Source organism: Somniosus microcephalus, chromosome 21, assembly GCF_052327205.1.
Source record: "Somniosus microcephalus isolate GS21.2 chromosome 21, FLI_Smic_1.0, whole genome shotgun sequence".
In the NCBI taxonomy this organism is placed as follows: Eukaryota; Metazoa; Chordata; class Chondrichthyes; order Squaliformes; family Somniosidae; genus Somniosus; species Somniosus microcephalus.
In genome coordinates, this window is record NC_141007.1 from 70497557 (window position 1) to 70513703 (window position 16147).

Here is a 16147-nt window from a genome sequence, read left to right on the forward strand (position 1 = left end):
AGGGGGGGCGGGGGGGAAGGTATATTTTGGGGGATGGTTTCAGGAAAGGCTATATGATCCTGTAAATTTCTCTCAGTCCCAGCTTATCAAATCAGCATTTCCTGCGTTCTTTTGGGCAGGCAACTGCATCTCAAACTCCACTCATGCTACTTGCTGCTAGCAGGTACTTGGAGCATTTCGCTCTAACATTCCTACCCCTGGCTGTGGGGAGATGCTTGCCTCTGCTTGGATACGACTGTAATCAGTGGTATGGCACCGTGCACTGGTGTGCCGGGACACTATGCTACCATGCCACCCATAAACTATCCTTGCATTACTCGTGGAGAGTTGACTCTGAACAGACAGCCCACCTTCTTCCACACCCTGTAACATGAGAAATTAAAACCATAACTGTAATCAGCTGAACAGAAATCAGAAAGGGTTCATGTTATTTAATGCAAAATTAAACATAACTTTCAAAAGATCATGAGAGTTTTGTCCATACCAATTTTGGGGGCTGGAGTTGAATTAGCAAGTAAAATCTTGACTAGCACCAGTCCTGACAAAAAGCACTGTGTTTTCAAGATGCGCTTAAACTCAAATTACATGATGTATTTGCAAGGTAGCATTTTTGAAGGAAATAATTAAAGTTCACCTGTGTCTTCCTGACCATTCCCTGAAGACTGTGAGGACCCCTCCATATTCTCCAAATCCTCAGCTATCTTGAAACTGGCATCCTGAGTGGATGTCTCATTGGACAAATCCACATTGCTGTTACTATCATCAGCAGATAGCAATGGCGAAGTGGTTTTCATGGCAGTGGTAGTAGCATCAGTAGAATTCTCAACATTATCTTCTAAGGAAGTAGAAAAGAAGCAACACAAATTGGTATCTTAGACATCAAAAGCAACTTACACACCTCCCTTCCCAACCAGCTAGACAGAATGGTCATCAACCTCACTGGGCAATAGGATCAACCACTGAAATGGGTCACCCACTGTAGTTATGAACACAGGCATCTCAAAAATAAATTGGTCAAACTGAATTCAAGTTCTCATTATAATTTCCTATTTGAAGATAATACAGCACTTAACTGCTTAAATTATGTTACCCAAAAACAATTTTTGTTTGAATGTTTATTCTTTACAATGCAGAAGTACTGTAAACAAGGGCAATAGCAGTTCTCTCTCCAATCTCTTCCTGCTTAAACCACCAGGAAACGGCAAAGAGAGCTCGGTATCAAACAGCTCCCAACATAGTTCTAAATGCTGCTTCCCACTCACCCCTCCAAAATTTCTCTCCTCTTGTTCTCAAGTTGTTGATTCATGCTTTGGTACAGTGCCATGGCCCTCTGGATCTCATCCCAGTTGCCAATCTTCACATGTCAGATGGATATTTAACTCAAGCCTGATGTTGTCCTCACCTGATGCCCACACTTTCCAGCAGGAGTCACTGGATAGCAATCAGGAGAGAATACTATGGCGAATTTTACCTTTCCTGGCCTGGCCGTGGAGGTGAGTTATAGCAGAGACTAGGAATCAAATTTGGACCTTCCTAGTCTATGAGACTCAGTGTTTGGCCACTGAACCAACAGGGAACAGAGTCAATTTATGATTCCCTTTTGATCGCTTCATATTAAAAGAAGTGCATTTTTAAATGCTGTGCATAAAAAAAGTAAACAATGACATGATTCAATCACAAGAAAAAAATATGGAGGACAAAAAGAATGTGATATTCCAATGCAACAGGTGTCATGCAGCGAATTTTAAAATATGCAATCGTAGAAAGCAAGATGCTTTAATGACAGGTTCAGCAGTACAATACGCCACGTGTTGAGGAGCAATTAAGTTATATATTTTTGCCTTTTTGTAAACTTGTCTAAAGTGGACGTGAAGAATAACTCTTTAGGGGATAAGGCAGGAAAGTGGAATTGAGGTAGAAGATCAGCCATGATCTTAGAGAATGGCGGAGCAGGCTCAAGGGGCCGTATGGCCTAGTCCTGCTCCTATTTCTTAAGTTAACTCAGTGGTCTGTAAAATATATATTCAAGTTTTGTGATCTTGTAATAGAAAAGTACTAAAGGTTGCAATAACATAAATAACTTTAATCAAGAGGTGTGAAATTATGATGCATCATGTTAGTCCTCCAACATGCTACAGAATAGTTGGAGGTGGGTTGGTGGACATGATTTACCACACACTATGTTCTTGATCTAAACTGCATGAGGGGATTGGTACCAAATAGAAGTTGCAGAACTAGTCTTGTTCAAGAACTGGTTCATTACTTGGGGAACAATACATTTAAAAGCAATTAAAAAAACTTAACAAAACCCTTAATTTAAAACAAAACTTTATTAAACCTCCTCTTAAGTTTTATCCAACACCAATTGAATTAGTCCCAGTATCTCAAGTCTATTACTGTAGCTCCAACCTCTGGTATCATGCTGCTGAATCTAAACTGCAAGCTCTCTAGGTATTTCAGTGTCCTTGCTATAAAAGAGTGCCCAAAACTACACACACTGCTCAAAACGATGATCTAACCATTGCTTTGCATCAATTTATGACTTAGACTTTCATTGCTCCCATTTATAAAACTCAATGTTATGTTGCACGCTTTTAAAAAAAATTTACAGCTTTTTCTTCCTGCACTTGCACATGTGCCCATTCTGCTAACCTATGCACGCCAAACAGTCCTCCTCGCTCATGCCAAACCTCCTAATTTTGTCTTTGGCAAGATTTGAGCAAACTGCTCCCTATGTCGCACTTACGTACATTCTCTGTGTTTTGGGTGTCACAGTCCTGTAGGAAAAATGAGGTTGGCCAATTTCAACCAAGTTCCTAATGGGTGTGAGCCCTATGTCAAATTATGGATAATTTTATGTTAAATGCCTACTTAGTCACATAAACCACAAGGATGGCTAGTGTGAGAATTGAAAACATTTATACTGGTGCAGTAGGTGGTGCTCTTCAGAGATTGGGGCAGAGGCTTATTATTGGGCCAGAGGAAGGGTCCTTTGCTTATGATAGCTGGCCTGTTAGTGCAGATGCCGGGTGAGAAAATTTTAATATAAAAAAAAAAGCATTCTACTTCCAAGTATGAACATGCTTAACTTTGAACACAAATTTTGCCAAGAAGAAATTAAAAAACATTCATGCTTAAAGCATACAACAAATGAAACGGAAATTTATAGAACATGTGCCATGAAACTTATTTTACGGGTGTTAACGACCCAGCAGCCACTAGCGATACAAGTAATGCTCTTTGACACAAGTGAAAGAACCACTGTGACACAGTCAATGGTGCAATGCTCTGTTATATGGGTGTCTTTCTGAAACAGGTTACAAAACAGCAGTTTGTAAACAATAACTGCAGTTGGATATTTTTATTTTATCTTCAGTTGCTCATTGAATGCAGTCCCTCCATTTGTTTTTCCTTTTGGATTATTTAACATTTGTCCATAGTTACACCAGACCGGATTAGAATAGTCACTTTAAAATATTAAATATAATTCCAGGTTAAAATAAGCAAAAAGTAAAATCTGGCAAACTTGAAACTAATCTGGAGTGCAACTTTAGCGGAGACAAAAATAGCATTTCCAAAAATACCGATATCCAGAAAAACAGGTACAACCCCATTATAAAAGGAACATTTCACCACTTTGCGTTTTACTTATAGCTTAAGAAAAAACAACAAAAGTTCAACTTTCTGAACCACCTTACTGACTGTTCATTAACACCAAGTCAGTGTTTCAAGCAAAAGATATGGGTGTCAAAAAAATGAATACATGAACAAGAAGTTTCAGATGCATTTCATTGGCGATGACATCTACTAAATATATGATTACTGAAGATGAAGGATGTCAATTAAAATATTCAGTCAGTAAATCCTTAACTGCTAGATATTAATTTAAGTAATTTGGGATTCATCTGGTAGGGTGTGAAAGCCATCTAGTATCTCAAACAGTTTGCCCTCCTCTAGGGACCACTGCTACACAGATCAATAAATCTAACTGAAAATGACTATGAAGTAAAAAAGTTCTAGAATCTGACGATACATACACAGACAAGTCATCTTCCATTATGCATTGAAGTAATCATGGGGAGAAAGGTTTGTGTGTCATGTCAAGAGTCCAACACCAAAGGCTAACTGCAAAAAAATAATGATGCCCTCTCAATGACTCAACGCACTGCCGACTGTGATGGACCTGGTTTGCAGCAAGTTAGCAGGCTTCAGCCAGGATGACAATGGGAGCGGCACAACCAGCCTCAATGTCCCTGAGCAAGTCAAAAGAATAGTTAAATCACTGTTCCTGCTTCTGCCCAATATCCAGTTAGAAACTGCACATGAGCTCAATGGGTGAGGACAGGAACAAACTCAGCAAGAATTTGGGCATTCAGGAGCACAGGATAAAATCTAAACTTAAAACGGGGAAAAATATGAAGTAGCTACAATCAAAATGCAGTTAAATCACTTAAGATACATCTTAGAAATGTTTTAATATGAAAGGCAGACAAATCAAAGCTCAAAACTTCAAGCAGCGATATTATACCAAAAAAGATTATATTGTCAAGTTTCAATTTTTAAAAAGTTAGTAGATGTCAGTAAATTGTCTCATTTTCATTTGTACTACTAGCTTACTAATGAATAGGTTTGTGAACAGTCAGCCAGACTGCAATATGAGCAAAGAACACAAACAGAGAAAAATAAAAATTGACTGATGGAATGATTCCAAAGATGGAGGTAGTTCGTTCACTTAGAATACGATCGAGAAAATAACTGCTCCCCCCACTCAGAGGTATGATGAGTGACCTTCTGTACCTGTTCTATCCAGAGGGAGCTGTACTGATTCGACTGCCAGTTTCTTCTCCTCTGTCAGCTTCTCAGCTTCAGGGTTTGCCAGCTCACTCTCTCCAGTGTCCTTCGACGGGGGAGGCTTATTTTCCTCTGCAGAAGGATTTTGGCTGTTGCCATCACTCTTCAATGTCTCTGAACTTTCAGAGCTACGGTTATCTCCACTAGGCATGGGGTCTACAGCAAAACGTAGAACACAAGCACTACCTTTTGAATATGTCCCTGACTACAAGTTCTTAGGAAAGACCGAAGATTTTTTGCACATCTCAATCACATTTCGAGCAGAACATCAGAATTAACAGCACTCATTTCACATTTTAAAATACAATCAACACAAAAACCATTTTCTGTAATATTTATAATAAACATCACCTCCTGCTGTCTAACGTGTGAGGACTTTTCCAAGGCTTTATCCAAAGGCCCTCAACCATGCCATTTTTATTTTAGCAAAGCTAAAACTGCCCCTCAGAACAGATGAGGAGGGCACAGGAGTAGTTCCCAATGGCAACAGCTTGTAATCTTTCCCAACACTGGTAATGTTTCACAAGTTCACATCTGGACAGTTATTTCATTCAAACAGATACAACCTGACACGACAATTGGTTTTCAATCTCACTTTCTATTCAAAAAGAGTGCTACACAGCAAGCAATGTTGTCACCCAGCTTGTTTAGCCCATGGTACCAATTCAATACAGGTTAAAGTTGTCCTTCCTTTCTGCTACTATCAATGCATCCCATTAATGTTCTTCCACTGCCATCATCACAACCACCAGTGAGACTTGTAAAGGTGGAACACAAAATGCTCTCTCCCAACACAAAGGAGGGTTGGAAGGATAAAAATCAATAGTTGTACTGCTGTATGCCCCCTTCTCTTCTCCCCACCCCACAGGTCAAGTGGCTGTAGTACGAACACACCCACTGTAATAGTTAATCAAAATCCTGCTGACAACACGGTTTCTATCTGGTTCCAACCGTAACATGGTGAAATTGAACTGCAATCAGGTTGGGTCTGACAGTTTTAACACACCACCATGTTCTCATTAAGCAGCTGTTCAATAAGATAAACATAACTCAATAATACAGAAAACTTCCTAGCCTCAGGGTCTACACAGCAAGTAAATTAAAATAAAATAAAGTTCAATTTCAAGCCTAGTGCCTCTGCTGGGATTTGAATTTTAATCAATAAAATGGCATGATGCACATATTTTCATTGTTTCAAATAATGTTCAATTTAGAACAGACTGATGCAAATATGGTATAGATTTTTTTTTTTTAATAAAAAGGAGTAGGATCTTTTGTTCCATCTGTGTACATGCAAGCCAGAACTAACTTCAGTACTATGGCTCTCAAATCTGGCTTCAACTATTACAACAGACATCGGAATGAACATTACCCATAAGATATTTGAACCCCAAATCTAGTTTTAAGATTAACAGGAACAAAGTGTCTCAGTTGCATGCAAGCAATTGAAATAACTGCAGTGACACGAGCTGATGGTTAACCCAGTATGACTTCACAGTGGGTAAGCACCATTTACCTTCTGTGCCTTTTTCCTGAAGACTTTCTTCAGTCTCTTTCCTATCCTTGTCCTTCTCTTCAGTTTGCTCTTCTGATGCTTCATTACACTTCTCAATCTCCATCTGGCCATTCTCCCCAGTCTCTCTCCTGGCCTTCTCTGCTTGTTCTGCTGCTTTTCGCTTAACTTCCTCCATCTCGGCTTCTTGTTTTGCTTTCTGTCGCTCCAAAATTTCCTCTGAGGAAAAGAATGGAGATTTCTTTGAGGACTAGAGACAGACTAGCTGTTTTATTTTATTTGGTATTAAAAAGCAACAAGAGTGCATTTCCAAGTAGTTGCCCAAAGCACCAACATCCCTACCAGACTGATCTGATGCAAGTTGAGCATAGTTCAATAGTGCTGATTTCAGTATATAAACTTGTCCCCACGTGCCCACCCCAAAAATACAAACAGCTCCAAGGTCCACCAGTTTGCGTACAAGGAAGGGGAGGGTGTAATACCATGCAATACCACCACAATGTGTGTGAAGACAGTACTTACTCAGCTTTTCAGGAAGCAAGGAACACTTCTTTAAAGATGGCTCACAAATGTTTCAGTTTTGAGATTCAATTGAACATTTACTTCATATTTCTTTAAAAAAAAATTGAATTACTTTTCCAAAAAGAGCATTCTAAGTCTATGGAAACAGTTACTAAGTAATAATTACTGAATGGGAAACTGCAACCAATCTGAACAAGTCCATTAGTTGCGGATCAAATTATTTCAGAAAGCGAGTCAGAGCAAACAGTGCAGCATTTGTAATTGGTAAATCATGGACAATGGCACCGGTTTAGAAACGCTGCGCCCTCTCAGGGCAATGTTGCATCTTGTTACAAGACTAGGTTCAGTGCCTTGCATGCGGAGTTTCCAACCTCACCCACATACTTCTCCACTTGGGATGGGGAGGGAAGATAAAAGGAGATGCGAGAGGGCAGCAGTATAGGGAGAGAGGGAGAGGGATCCTGAGCTGCTCATACACTCATTGCAATGACTGGCTTCAACACCGGAAGTAGTCGGGGATCAGCCACTACTCAAAATAAATATTCAAAAGGAAACTATATTAAAAAGTTAATAGGAGTTAAAAAGTACCAAAAAAATCATCACTGGGCCCAGTTGTGATGCATCTCATAATAGGGAGGGAAATTGGAGAGGAAATAGGAGGCACTAATAATAATTTCCGAAAAAAAAATTTGGAAACGGAAATTCATTGTGCCAAAAGGATTGGAAAGACAAATGTTCCACCCTTATTGACAAAGAGAGAAAGGCATAAAGGCAGGGATTCATGGGCCAGTTAGTCTAACCCTGGTTGTGGGTAAACTTCCAGGCTTCATAATATGGGGTGAAATGATTGAATATTTAGAAAGGTATTCGTTAATCAGACAGTCGGAATGGATCTGTAAAAAGCAGGCGGTGCCTAAATTTTTGATGAAATCAGTGTCTTGATAAAGGAAATGTACTGTAGGTTGTATGTATAGATTAAGGCGTCATATCAGAGACTTGTCAAGATACAGGTTATTCAAGTTAATATAGCCATGTGGATAGAGTGATGGCTAAGGTGACAGAAAGCAGAGAATAGGGATAAATTAATGTTTTTCAGATTAGTAAGACTTGGGTATGTGAAGTGTGCTGGAGATCTGTACTGGGACAACTTGCTTTTCCATTTGGATATGGGCATAAGTGGAATATTATAACTTGTTGATAAGAAATAGGAGCAGGAATAGGCCACTTGGCCCCTCGAGCCTGCTCCGCCATTCAATAAGATCATGGCTGATCTAGGGCTCAAAGCCACTTCCCAGCCCGCTCCCCATAACCCTTCACTCCCTTATCTTGCAAAAATGTGTCTATCTCCACCTTAAATGTATTTAATGACCCAGCCGCCACAGCTCTCTGGGGCAGAGAATTCCACAGATTTACGACCCTCAGAAGAAATTCCTCCTCATCTCAGTTCTAAAAGGGCGACCCTTTATTCTGAGACTGTGCCCCCGAGTTCTAGATTTCCCCATGAGGGGAAACATCCTCTCTGCATCTACCCTGTCGAGCCCCCTCAGTATTTTATATGTTTCAATAAGATCACCCCTCATTCTTCTAAATTCCAATGAATATAGGCTGAACCTTTCCTCATAAGTCAAACCCCTCATCTCTGGAATTAACCTAGTGAATCATCTCTGAACTGCCTCCAATGCAAGTATATCCTTCCTTAAATAAGGAGACCAAAACTGTACGCAGTACTCAAGGTGTGGTCTGACCAATACCCTGTACAGTTGTAGCAGGACTTCCTGCTTTTATACGCCAACCCCCATGAAATAAAGGCCAGCATTCCATTTGCCTTTTTGATTACATGCTGTACCTGCATGCTAACTTTTTGTGTTTCGTGCACAAGGACCCCCAGGTCCCTCTGAACTGTAGCATTTTGTAACCTCTCTCCATTTAAATAATAATTTGCTTTTTTATTTTTCCTGCCAAAGTGGATAACCTCGCACTTTCCCACATTATACTCCATCTGCCAAATGTTTGCCCACAAAAAAGCTTTTCCTCGCGTCGCCTTTGGTTCTTTTGCCGATCACCAAATTTTTGATAATACCAAATTAAAGGGCATGACCAATTGTGGGGAAGAATGCAGGAGCAGAAGACTGCACGACAGACAGGTTAGCAGAGTGGGCAAAACGTGGCAGATGCAAATCAATGCAGAGAAATGTTAACTAGTATATTTTGGGGAGAAATTCAGTGAAGTATACCTAAATGGGACAACACTTAACAGATTGGAGGAAGAGAAAGACATATGGGTGCAGATGAAGTTGAATTTGTACAAGATACTGGTTGGACCACAGCTGGAGTATAATGTCATTGAGTACAGAAATGAAAAGTGTGAGGTGCGTGCAGTGGCGGTGACAGCACGAATGAGGAAGATTCTTAGGAAGCCTGGCGATGAGAAGAACAAAGGCTGGAACTGTGAAGAGGCGGATTTAGTGCACAGTGGAGAGGGCCTCGAGTTGTTTAAATGAAAATCTGCCTTGGGGCTAGGACGACAACACTTTTGGGAATGCAGCCGATACCCGCAGCTGCTGAAGCCCCAGGCTAAGCAGCACAGAGGAGTTCTAATCACAGCAATACCCAATTAACAATCATAACCTGCATGTTGGGAGAAACAGCAGTTTAAACAGATTATTGGTAGCAGGCAACAAAAGCACACCATGCAACTAACATGTTTCACAATGTTTTACTAAATTTCAGCACCAATCATGACTGCAGTTATTTACAAGTTTTTTTTTAAACTGGAAAATAGTTTATACCAAAAAAAAACAACAGGCTGGACACAATGTAGAATTTTAAACAAGAAAATAAGACCACAAAATATACACGATTTGAAGGAAAACATATCCAACAAAACTCAACGAAAAACACCCCTAGTTATTATCCTTATAGACAACAAACATATTGCACTTGGTAATTTTATTGAAAGTGCTTTCTGTAATGTGGAAAGCAGGAGGTGGAAGCATGCATCGACATTCTCCTGGTTACATGCCGACAGCTATGGAAGTGCACCATCAACTCCCAAATTTGAATCTCACCTTTACCAAGATCCACAAAAGTTGGAGATTCACCAGTGAGGTACCATTAGTTCCTTCCACTAAAACACTTGGAACTAGCAACATCCCAGAACATTCAACAAGGTATGCATTGCAGCAGACCTGCATCTGCCTGCCTATGCAAATCTGACTTCCTGAAAGCAAGAGAAAAATCCTCATCTTCAAAAAGACAATGTTTCTCGGTGGTGTGACTGCAGCCTGCAAAAATTAATGCTGCGGACATAATTTTTTGCTACAAGTGCACGGAAAAGTTCACACGCACATTTCAATGTGTTATGGAAATTACTTTTCTGAAAGAATACTCTTGAAGTACGAGATATTTATTGAATACTTCTCTAATATACCTCACTAATGGTCCATTACCAGGACAGCTCCCCTGATAGCTTAAATATATCCAACGAGTGAGTGAGCCATATAAACCAAGAAGTTCCCACGTCTATTCCCAGTCTCCTCAGTCAGCTGGGCTCAGCCAGGGCAGTAGAAGTACAACAACCGCCCTTAGCAAAGTTCCCATTTGTGATCAATATCAGCAACCCCTGCTGGAAGTGCGCTTCTGGGATATTGGGCGAGGGTAGGATTTGGCTGGACCATTTTGGCCTGCAGTTCAATAACCTGCCAAACCCACCATCAAAGCACACACGCAGATAACGAATGACCAGTTGGGCAAGGTACTGGAGGGCTGCGAGTGGCCATGAACTGTGCGCCAGCAACAACAGAAGAAACCAACACGTTCAGAAGTGAATGCAGAAATTAGCATGGCAAAAAAAACGGAGTTTTAAAAAAGGTCACATGTATGTCAAGTGACTTTGAATACCTCTGGGTCCAATATTATTAAATGTCAGTAATACTACACAGTTTACATTGAAACAAACTGGTTTCAGCTTAGAACATAAGAAATAGGAGCAGGAGTAGGCCAATCGGCCCCTTGAGCATGCTCTGCCATTCAATAAGATCATGGCTGATCTGATCCGAACCGCCAATCCACTATCACAGAACCATCTCCTGAATCTAACAGAATTAGACACACAAAATAGGAGCAGGATCAGGCTACACGGCCCCTGGGCCCGCTCCGCTACCCACAGGGCCATGACCGATCTGAACCTAGACTCCTGTCCAAATTCCTGCCCGCTCCCCGTAACCCTTAATTCCCTTTACTTCTAGGAAACTGTCTATTTCTGTTTTAAATTTATGTAATGATGTAGCTTCTACAGCTTTTTGGGGCAGCATATTCCATGGACCTACCACCCTCTGAGTGAAGTAGTTCCTCCTCATCTCAGTTTTGAAAGAGCAGCCCCTTATTCTAAGACTATGCCCCCTAGTTCTAGTTTCACCCATCATCAGGAACATCCTCCCCGCATCCACCCGATCCAACCCCTTCACAATCTTATATGTTTCAATAAGATCGCCTCTCATTCTTCTGAACTCCAATGAGTAGAGTCCCAATCTACTCAACCTCTCCTCATATGTCCATCCCCTCATCCCCGGGATTAACCGAGTGAACCTTCTTTGTACTGACTCGAGAGCAAGTATGTCCTTTCTTAAGTATGGACACCAAAACTGTACCCAGTATTCCAGGTGCAGTCTCACCAATACCTTGTACAACTGAAGCAATACCTCCCTATTTTTATATTCTATCCCCCTAGCAATGAAAGCCAACATTCCATTGGCCTTCTTAATCACTTGCTGCACCTTTTTTTTTTTTAGAAACCCCACATTGCAGATAGAGGCCATTTCGGCCCATCGAGCCTGCACCGACACATATCCCACCCTATCCCCCTAACACTAAGGGTCAATTTATCATAGCCAATCAACCTAACCCGCACATCTTTGGACTGTGGGAGGAAACCGGAGCACCCGGAGGAAACCCACGCAAACACGGGGAGAATGTGCAAACACCACACAGACAGTCACCCGAGGCCGGATTTGAACCCGGGTCCCTGGCGCTGTGAGGCAACAGTGCTAACCACTATGCCACCGTGCTGCCACCTGCATACTAACCTTTTGAGTTTCGTGCACCAGGACCCCCAGATCCCTTTGTACTTCAGTACTTTCCAGTTTCTTGCCATTAAGATAATAACTTGCTCTACGATTTTTCCTGCCAAAGTGCATAACCTCACACTTTCCAGTATTGTATTCCATCTGCCAAATCTCTGCCCACTTACTTAGCCTGTCGATGTCCCCTTGCAGGTTTTTTATGTCCTCCTCACTCACTACTTTCCCTCCCATCTTAGTATCATCTGCAAACTTTGATATGTTACACTCGGTCCCCTCTTCCAAATCGTTAATATAGATTGTAAAGAGTTGGGGACCCAGCACGGACCCCTGCGGAACACCACTAGTTACTGATTGCCAGTCTGAGAATGAACCATTTATCCCAACTCTCTGCCTTCTGTTAGATAGCCAATCCTCTATCCATGCCAGAATATTACCCCCAATCCTGTGATTTTTTACCTTAAGCAATAATCTTTTGTGTGGCACCTTGTCAAATGCCTTTTGGAAGTCTAAATACGCTACGTCCACTGGTTCCCCTTTATCCACCCTATATGTTACTTCCTCAAAGAACTCCAGCAAATTTGTCAAACAGGACTTCCCCTTCATAAAACCATGCTGACTTTGTCCTATTAAATTATGATTATCCAAATGTCCTGTTACTGTCTCCTTAATAATGGACTCCAAAATTTTACCTACCACAGATGTTAGGCTAACCGGTCTATAGTTTCCAGCCTTCTGTCTACTGCCCTTTTTAAACAAGGGTGTTACATTTGCAGTTTTCCAGTCTGCCGGGACCTTTGCCGAGTCCAGGGAGTTTTGGAAAATTATTACCAATGCATCCACAATCCCTACCGCCACTTCCCTCAAGATCCTAGGATGTAAGCCATCAGGTCCAGGTGATTTATCCGCCTTGAGTCCCATTATTTTACCGAGTACCACTTCCTTAGTGATTTTGATCGTGTTTAGCTCCTCCCCCCCTACAGCCCCCTGTTTGTCCAGTGTTGGGATATTCTTAGTGTCTTCTACTGTAAAGACTGATGTAAAATATTCATTCAGTGTTTTTGCCATCTCCATATTTCCCACCATTAATTTCCCGGTCTCATCCTCTAAGGGGCCAACATTTACTTTAGCCACCCTTTTTCTTTTTATATAACTATAAAAACTCTTACTATCTGTTTTTATATTTTTTGCTAATTTACTTTCATAATCTATCTTCCCTTTCTTAATCAATCTTTTTGTTATTTTTTGCTGTCTTTTAAAGTTTTCCCAATCCTCTATCCTCCCACTAGATTTGGCTACCTTATATGCCCTTGTTTTTAGTCGAATACTATCCTTAATTTCTTTACTTAGCCATGGATGGCTGTCTTTTCTTTTACACCCTTTTCTTCTCAGTGGAATATACTTTTTTTGGAAGTTGTAAAATAACTCCTTAAATGTACACCACTGATCATGTATCGTCTTATCCTTTAATCTATTTTCCCAATCCACTCTACTCAATTCCGCTCTCATACCTTCATAGTCTCCTTTATTCAAGCTTAGCACGCTTGTTTGAGATCCAACCTTCTCACCCTCTAATTGAATATGGAATTCAACCATGTTATGGTCACTCATTCCAAGGGGATCCTTTACTAGGACATTTTTAATTAATCCCGTCTCGTTACACAGGACCAGATCTAAGGTTGCTTGCCCCCTGGTCGGTTCAGTTACATACTGCTCAAGAAACCCATCCCTAATACACTCAATGAACTCATCCTCAAGGCAGCCCTGCCCAATTTGATTTGTCCAATTAATATGATAGCTAAAATCCCCCATAATTATAGATGTTCCCTTATTACAAGCCTCAACTATTTCCTGATTGATACTCCGTCCAACAGAGTTGCAACTGTTCGGAGGCCTATAGACTACGCCCACTAGTGTTTTTTCCCCTTATTATTCCTTACCACCACCCAAACTGTTTCATTATCCTGATCTTTTGACCCAATATCATTTCTCTGTATTACAGTGATTCCTTCCTTTATTAACATAGCCACCCCACCTCCCCTTCCTTCCTGCCTGTCCTTCCTGATCGTTAAATAACCTGGTATGTTTAATTCCCAGGCATTGTCACCCTGCAGCCATGTTTCTGTAATGGCCACAAGATCATACCCATATGTAGTTATTTGTGCCATTAACTTGTCTATTTTGTTACGAATGCTACGTGCATTCAGATAGAGAACTTTCAAAGGTGTTTTGTGACACTTAGTTCCTGCTTTTGCCCTTTTTATTACTTTACCTTTTACTCCATACCTTCTGCCCCTTCCTGACACGCTCTGGTTTTTAATTTCCCCACTGCTACCTAAGTCTATGACCTTCTCTGTTGTCATTTTTATTATTTGCTCTCTAGGAACCTCCCCCCCACTGGTTAGTTTAAAGCCCTCTCTGCAGCCCTAGTTATATGATCCGCCAGGACTCTAACCCCAGCACTGGCCAAGTGAAGCCCGTCCCAACGGAACAGCTCCCTCCTGCCCCAGTACTGGTGCCAGTGTCCCAGGAAGCAAAACCATTTCTCCCACACCAGTCTTTGAGCCACGCATTTAACTCTCTAATTTTATTTGTCCTAGCCAAATTCGCTCGTGGCTCAGGTAATAATCCAGAGATTATTACCCTTGCGGTTCTGCTTTTTAATTTGGCCCCTAGCTGCTCAAACTCCCTCAGCAGAACCTCCTTCCTTGTCCTATCTATGTCATTGGTACCAACATGGACCACGACAACTGGATCCTCCCCCTCCCACTCCAAGTTTCTCTCCAGTCCAGAGGAGATGTCCTTAACCCTGGCACCGGGCAGGCAACACAGCCTTCGGGACTCTCGCTCTCGGCTGCAAAGAACTCTATCTATCCCCCTAACGATACTATCCCCTACCACTACAACATTTCTTTTAACTCCCCCCACTTGAATGGCCCCCTGCTCCACGGTGCTGTGGCCAGGTTGCTCATCCTCCCTGCAGTCCCTGCTCCTGTCCCCACAGGGAGTAAGAGCCTCGAACCTGTTGGACAAGTGCAAGGGCTGCGGCTCCTCCAATACTACCTCCTGGATCCCCGTACCTGCCTCACTTCTAGTCACACCATCCTGACCCTGGCCACGGACTACATCTGAATTAATTAATCTAATTGGTGTGACTACCTCGTGATACACAGAGTCCAGGTAACTCTCCCCCTCCCTGATGTGTCTCAGTGTTTGAAGCTCGGGCTCCAGCTCTTCAACACGGAGCCGGAGTTCCTCGAGCAGCCAACACTTACTGCAAATGTGATCACCGTGAGCATCAATGGTGTTCACCAGCTCCCACATATTGCAGCAGCAACACATCGCCTGATCTCCCATTCTATGTAATTAATTAAATTTATTATTATTCTTAAATATCCTCTGCCCCGATTCTAGATGGTGAATATCACACCTTAGAAACTATAAACCAAAGAGATTTAAGCTTAAAAGGGAGAAATACTTACCAACCAATCACTTACCCGCTTTCTGGTGACGTCACACTTGGATTACTTTTTACCTCTCTCCTTCCCTCCGAGTTCCCAGACTGGAGACTGGTAAACCTACCTGGTCTCTGGGGCTTTTATACCCCGCTCTGCCGCTCAGGATTCCCTCCGACGCTCTGAGGCCTTACCTGGTCTCTGGGACTTTTATAGCCCCACTCTGCCGCTCAGGATTCCCGCCGACGCTGTGAGGCCTTACCTGGTCTCTGGGGCTTTTATAGCCCCACTCTGCCGCTCGAGATTCCCGCCAACATAAACTGTTTGGTAAAAATCTGGAGTGATATCACCCAAATTATATTTGGACAAGTGGTGCTCCCTCACACCAACTGCTGTATCATCACAATTAGTTGTTTGGAACACAGGAGCAACTTTTTAATGTTGGCAAAGAGCTGACTGTCCCGTTCCTCCTTAACATTAATAAGTTAATCTACTGGTGGACGCTGGTGAGTTGAACTCTGCACATGCAGGCAAGTACGCATACATACATATAGAGCTCTACTTCTCACTAGACAGCAATACAAAGGCAGAGTGTAACTCAGCTCTGCATTGTTCAAGGTAGGTCTCAAATTGGTAACTGCAGTATAGCATATTATGTATTACATTTTCTTCCAAGTCAACAGATGCCACTGTAGCTGCATTTTCCTAAACTAGCTCTACCCAAGGCA

The 16147-nt window shown here is 41.8% G+C and overlaps 1 protein-coding gene across 15 annotated transcripts in view; it reads right to left on the reverse strand.

Moving 5' to 3' along the window:
• Positions 1–16147, reverse strand: part of bptf (bromodomain PHD finger transcription factor) — a 157506-nt gene that overhangs the window by 78292 nt on the left and 63067 nt on the right. For 10 of the 15 annotated variants that reach the window (XM_085963910.1, XM_085963913.1, XM_085963904.1 and 7 more), the window contains 3 exons: positions 6368–6583; positions 4798–5007; positions 635–835 (listed from right to left, as the gene is read on the reverse strand). In XM_085963910.1, coding sequence (XP_085820036.1) covers positions 635–835; positions 4798–5007; positions 6368–6583 — 627 coding nt within the window. The remainder of the gene's footprint in view (positions 1–634; positions 836–4797; positions 5008–6367; positions 6584–16147) is intronic. The other 5 variants (XM_085963911.1, XM_085963907.1, XM_085963905.1 and 2 more) reach the window with 2 other exon arrangements.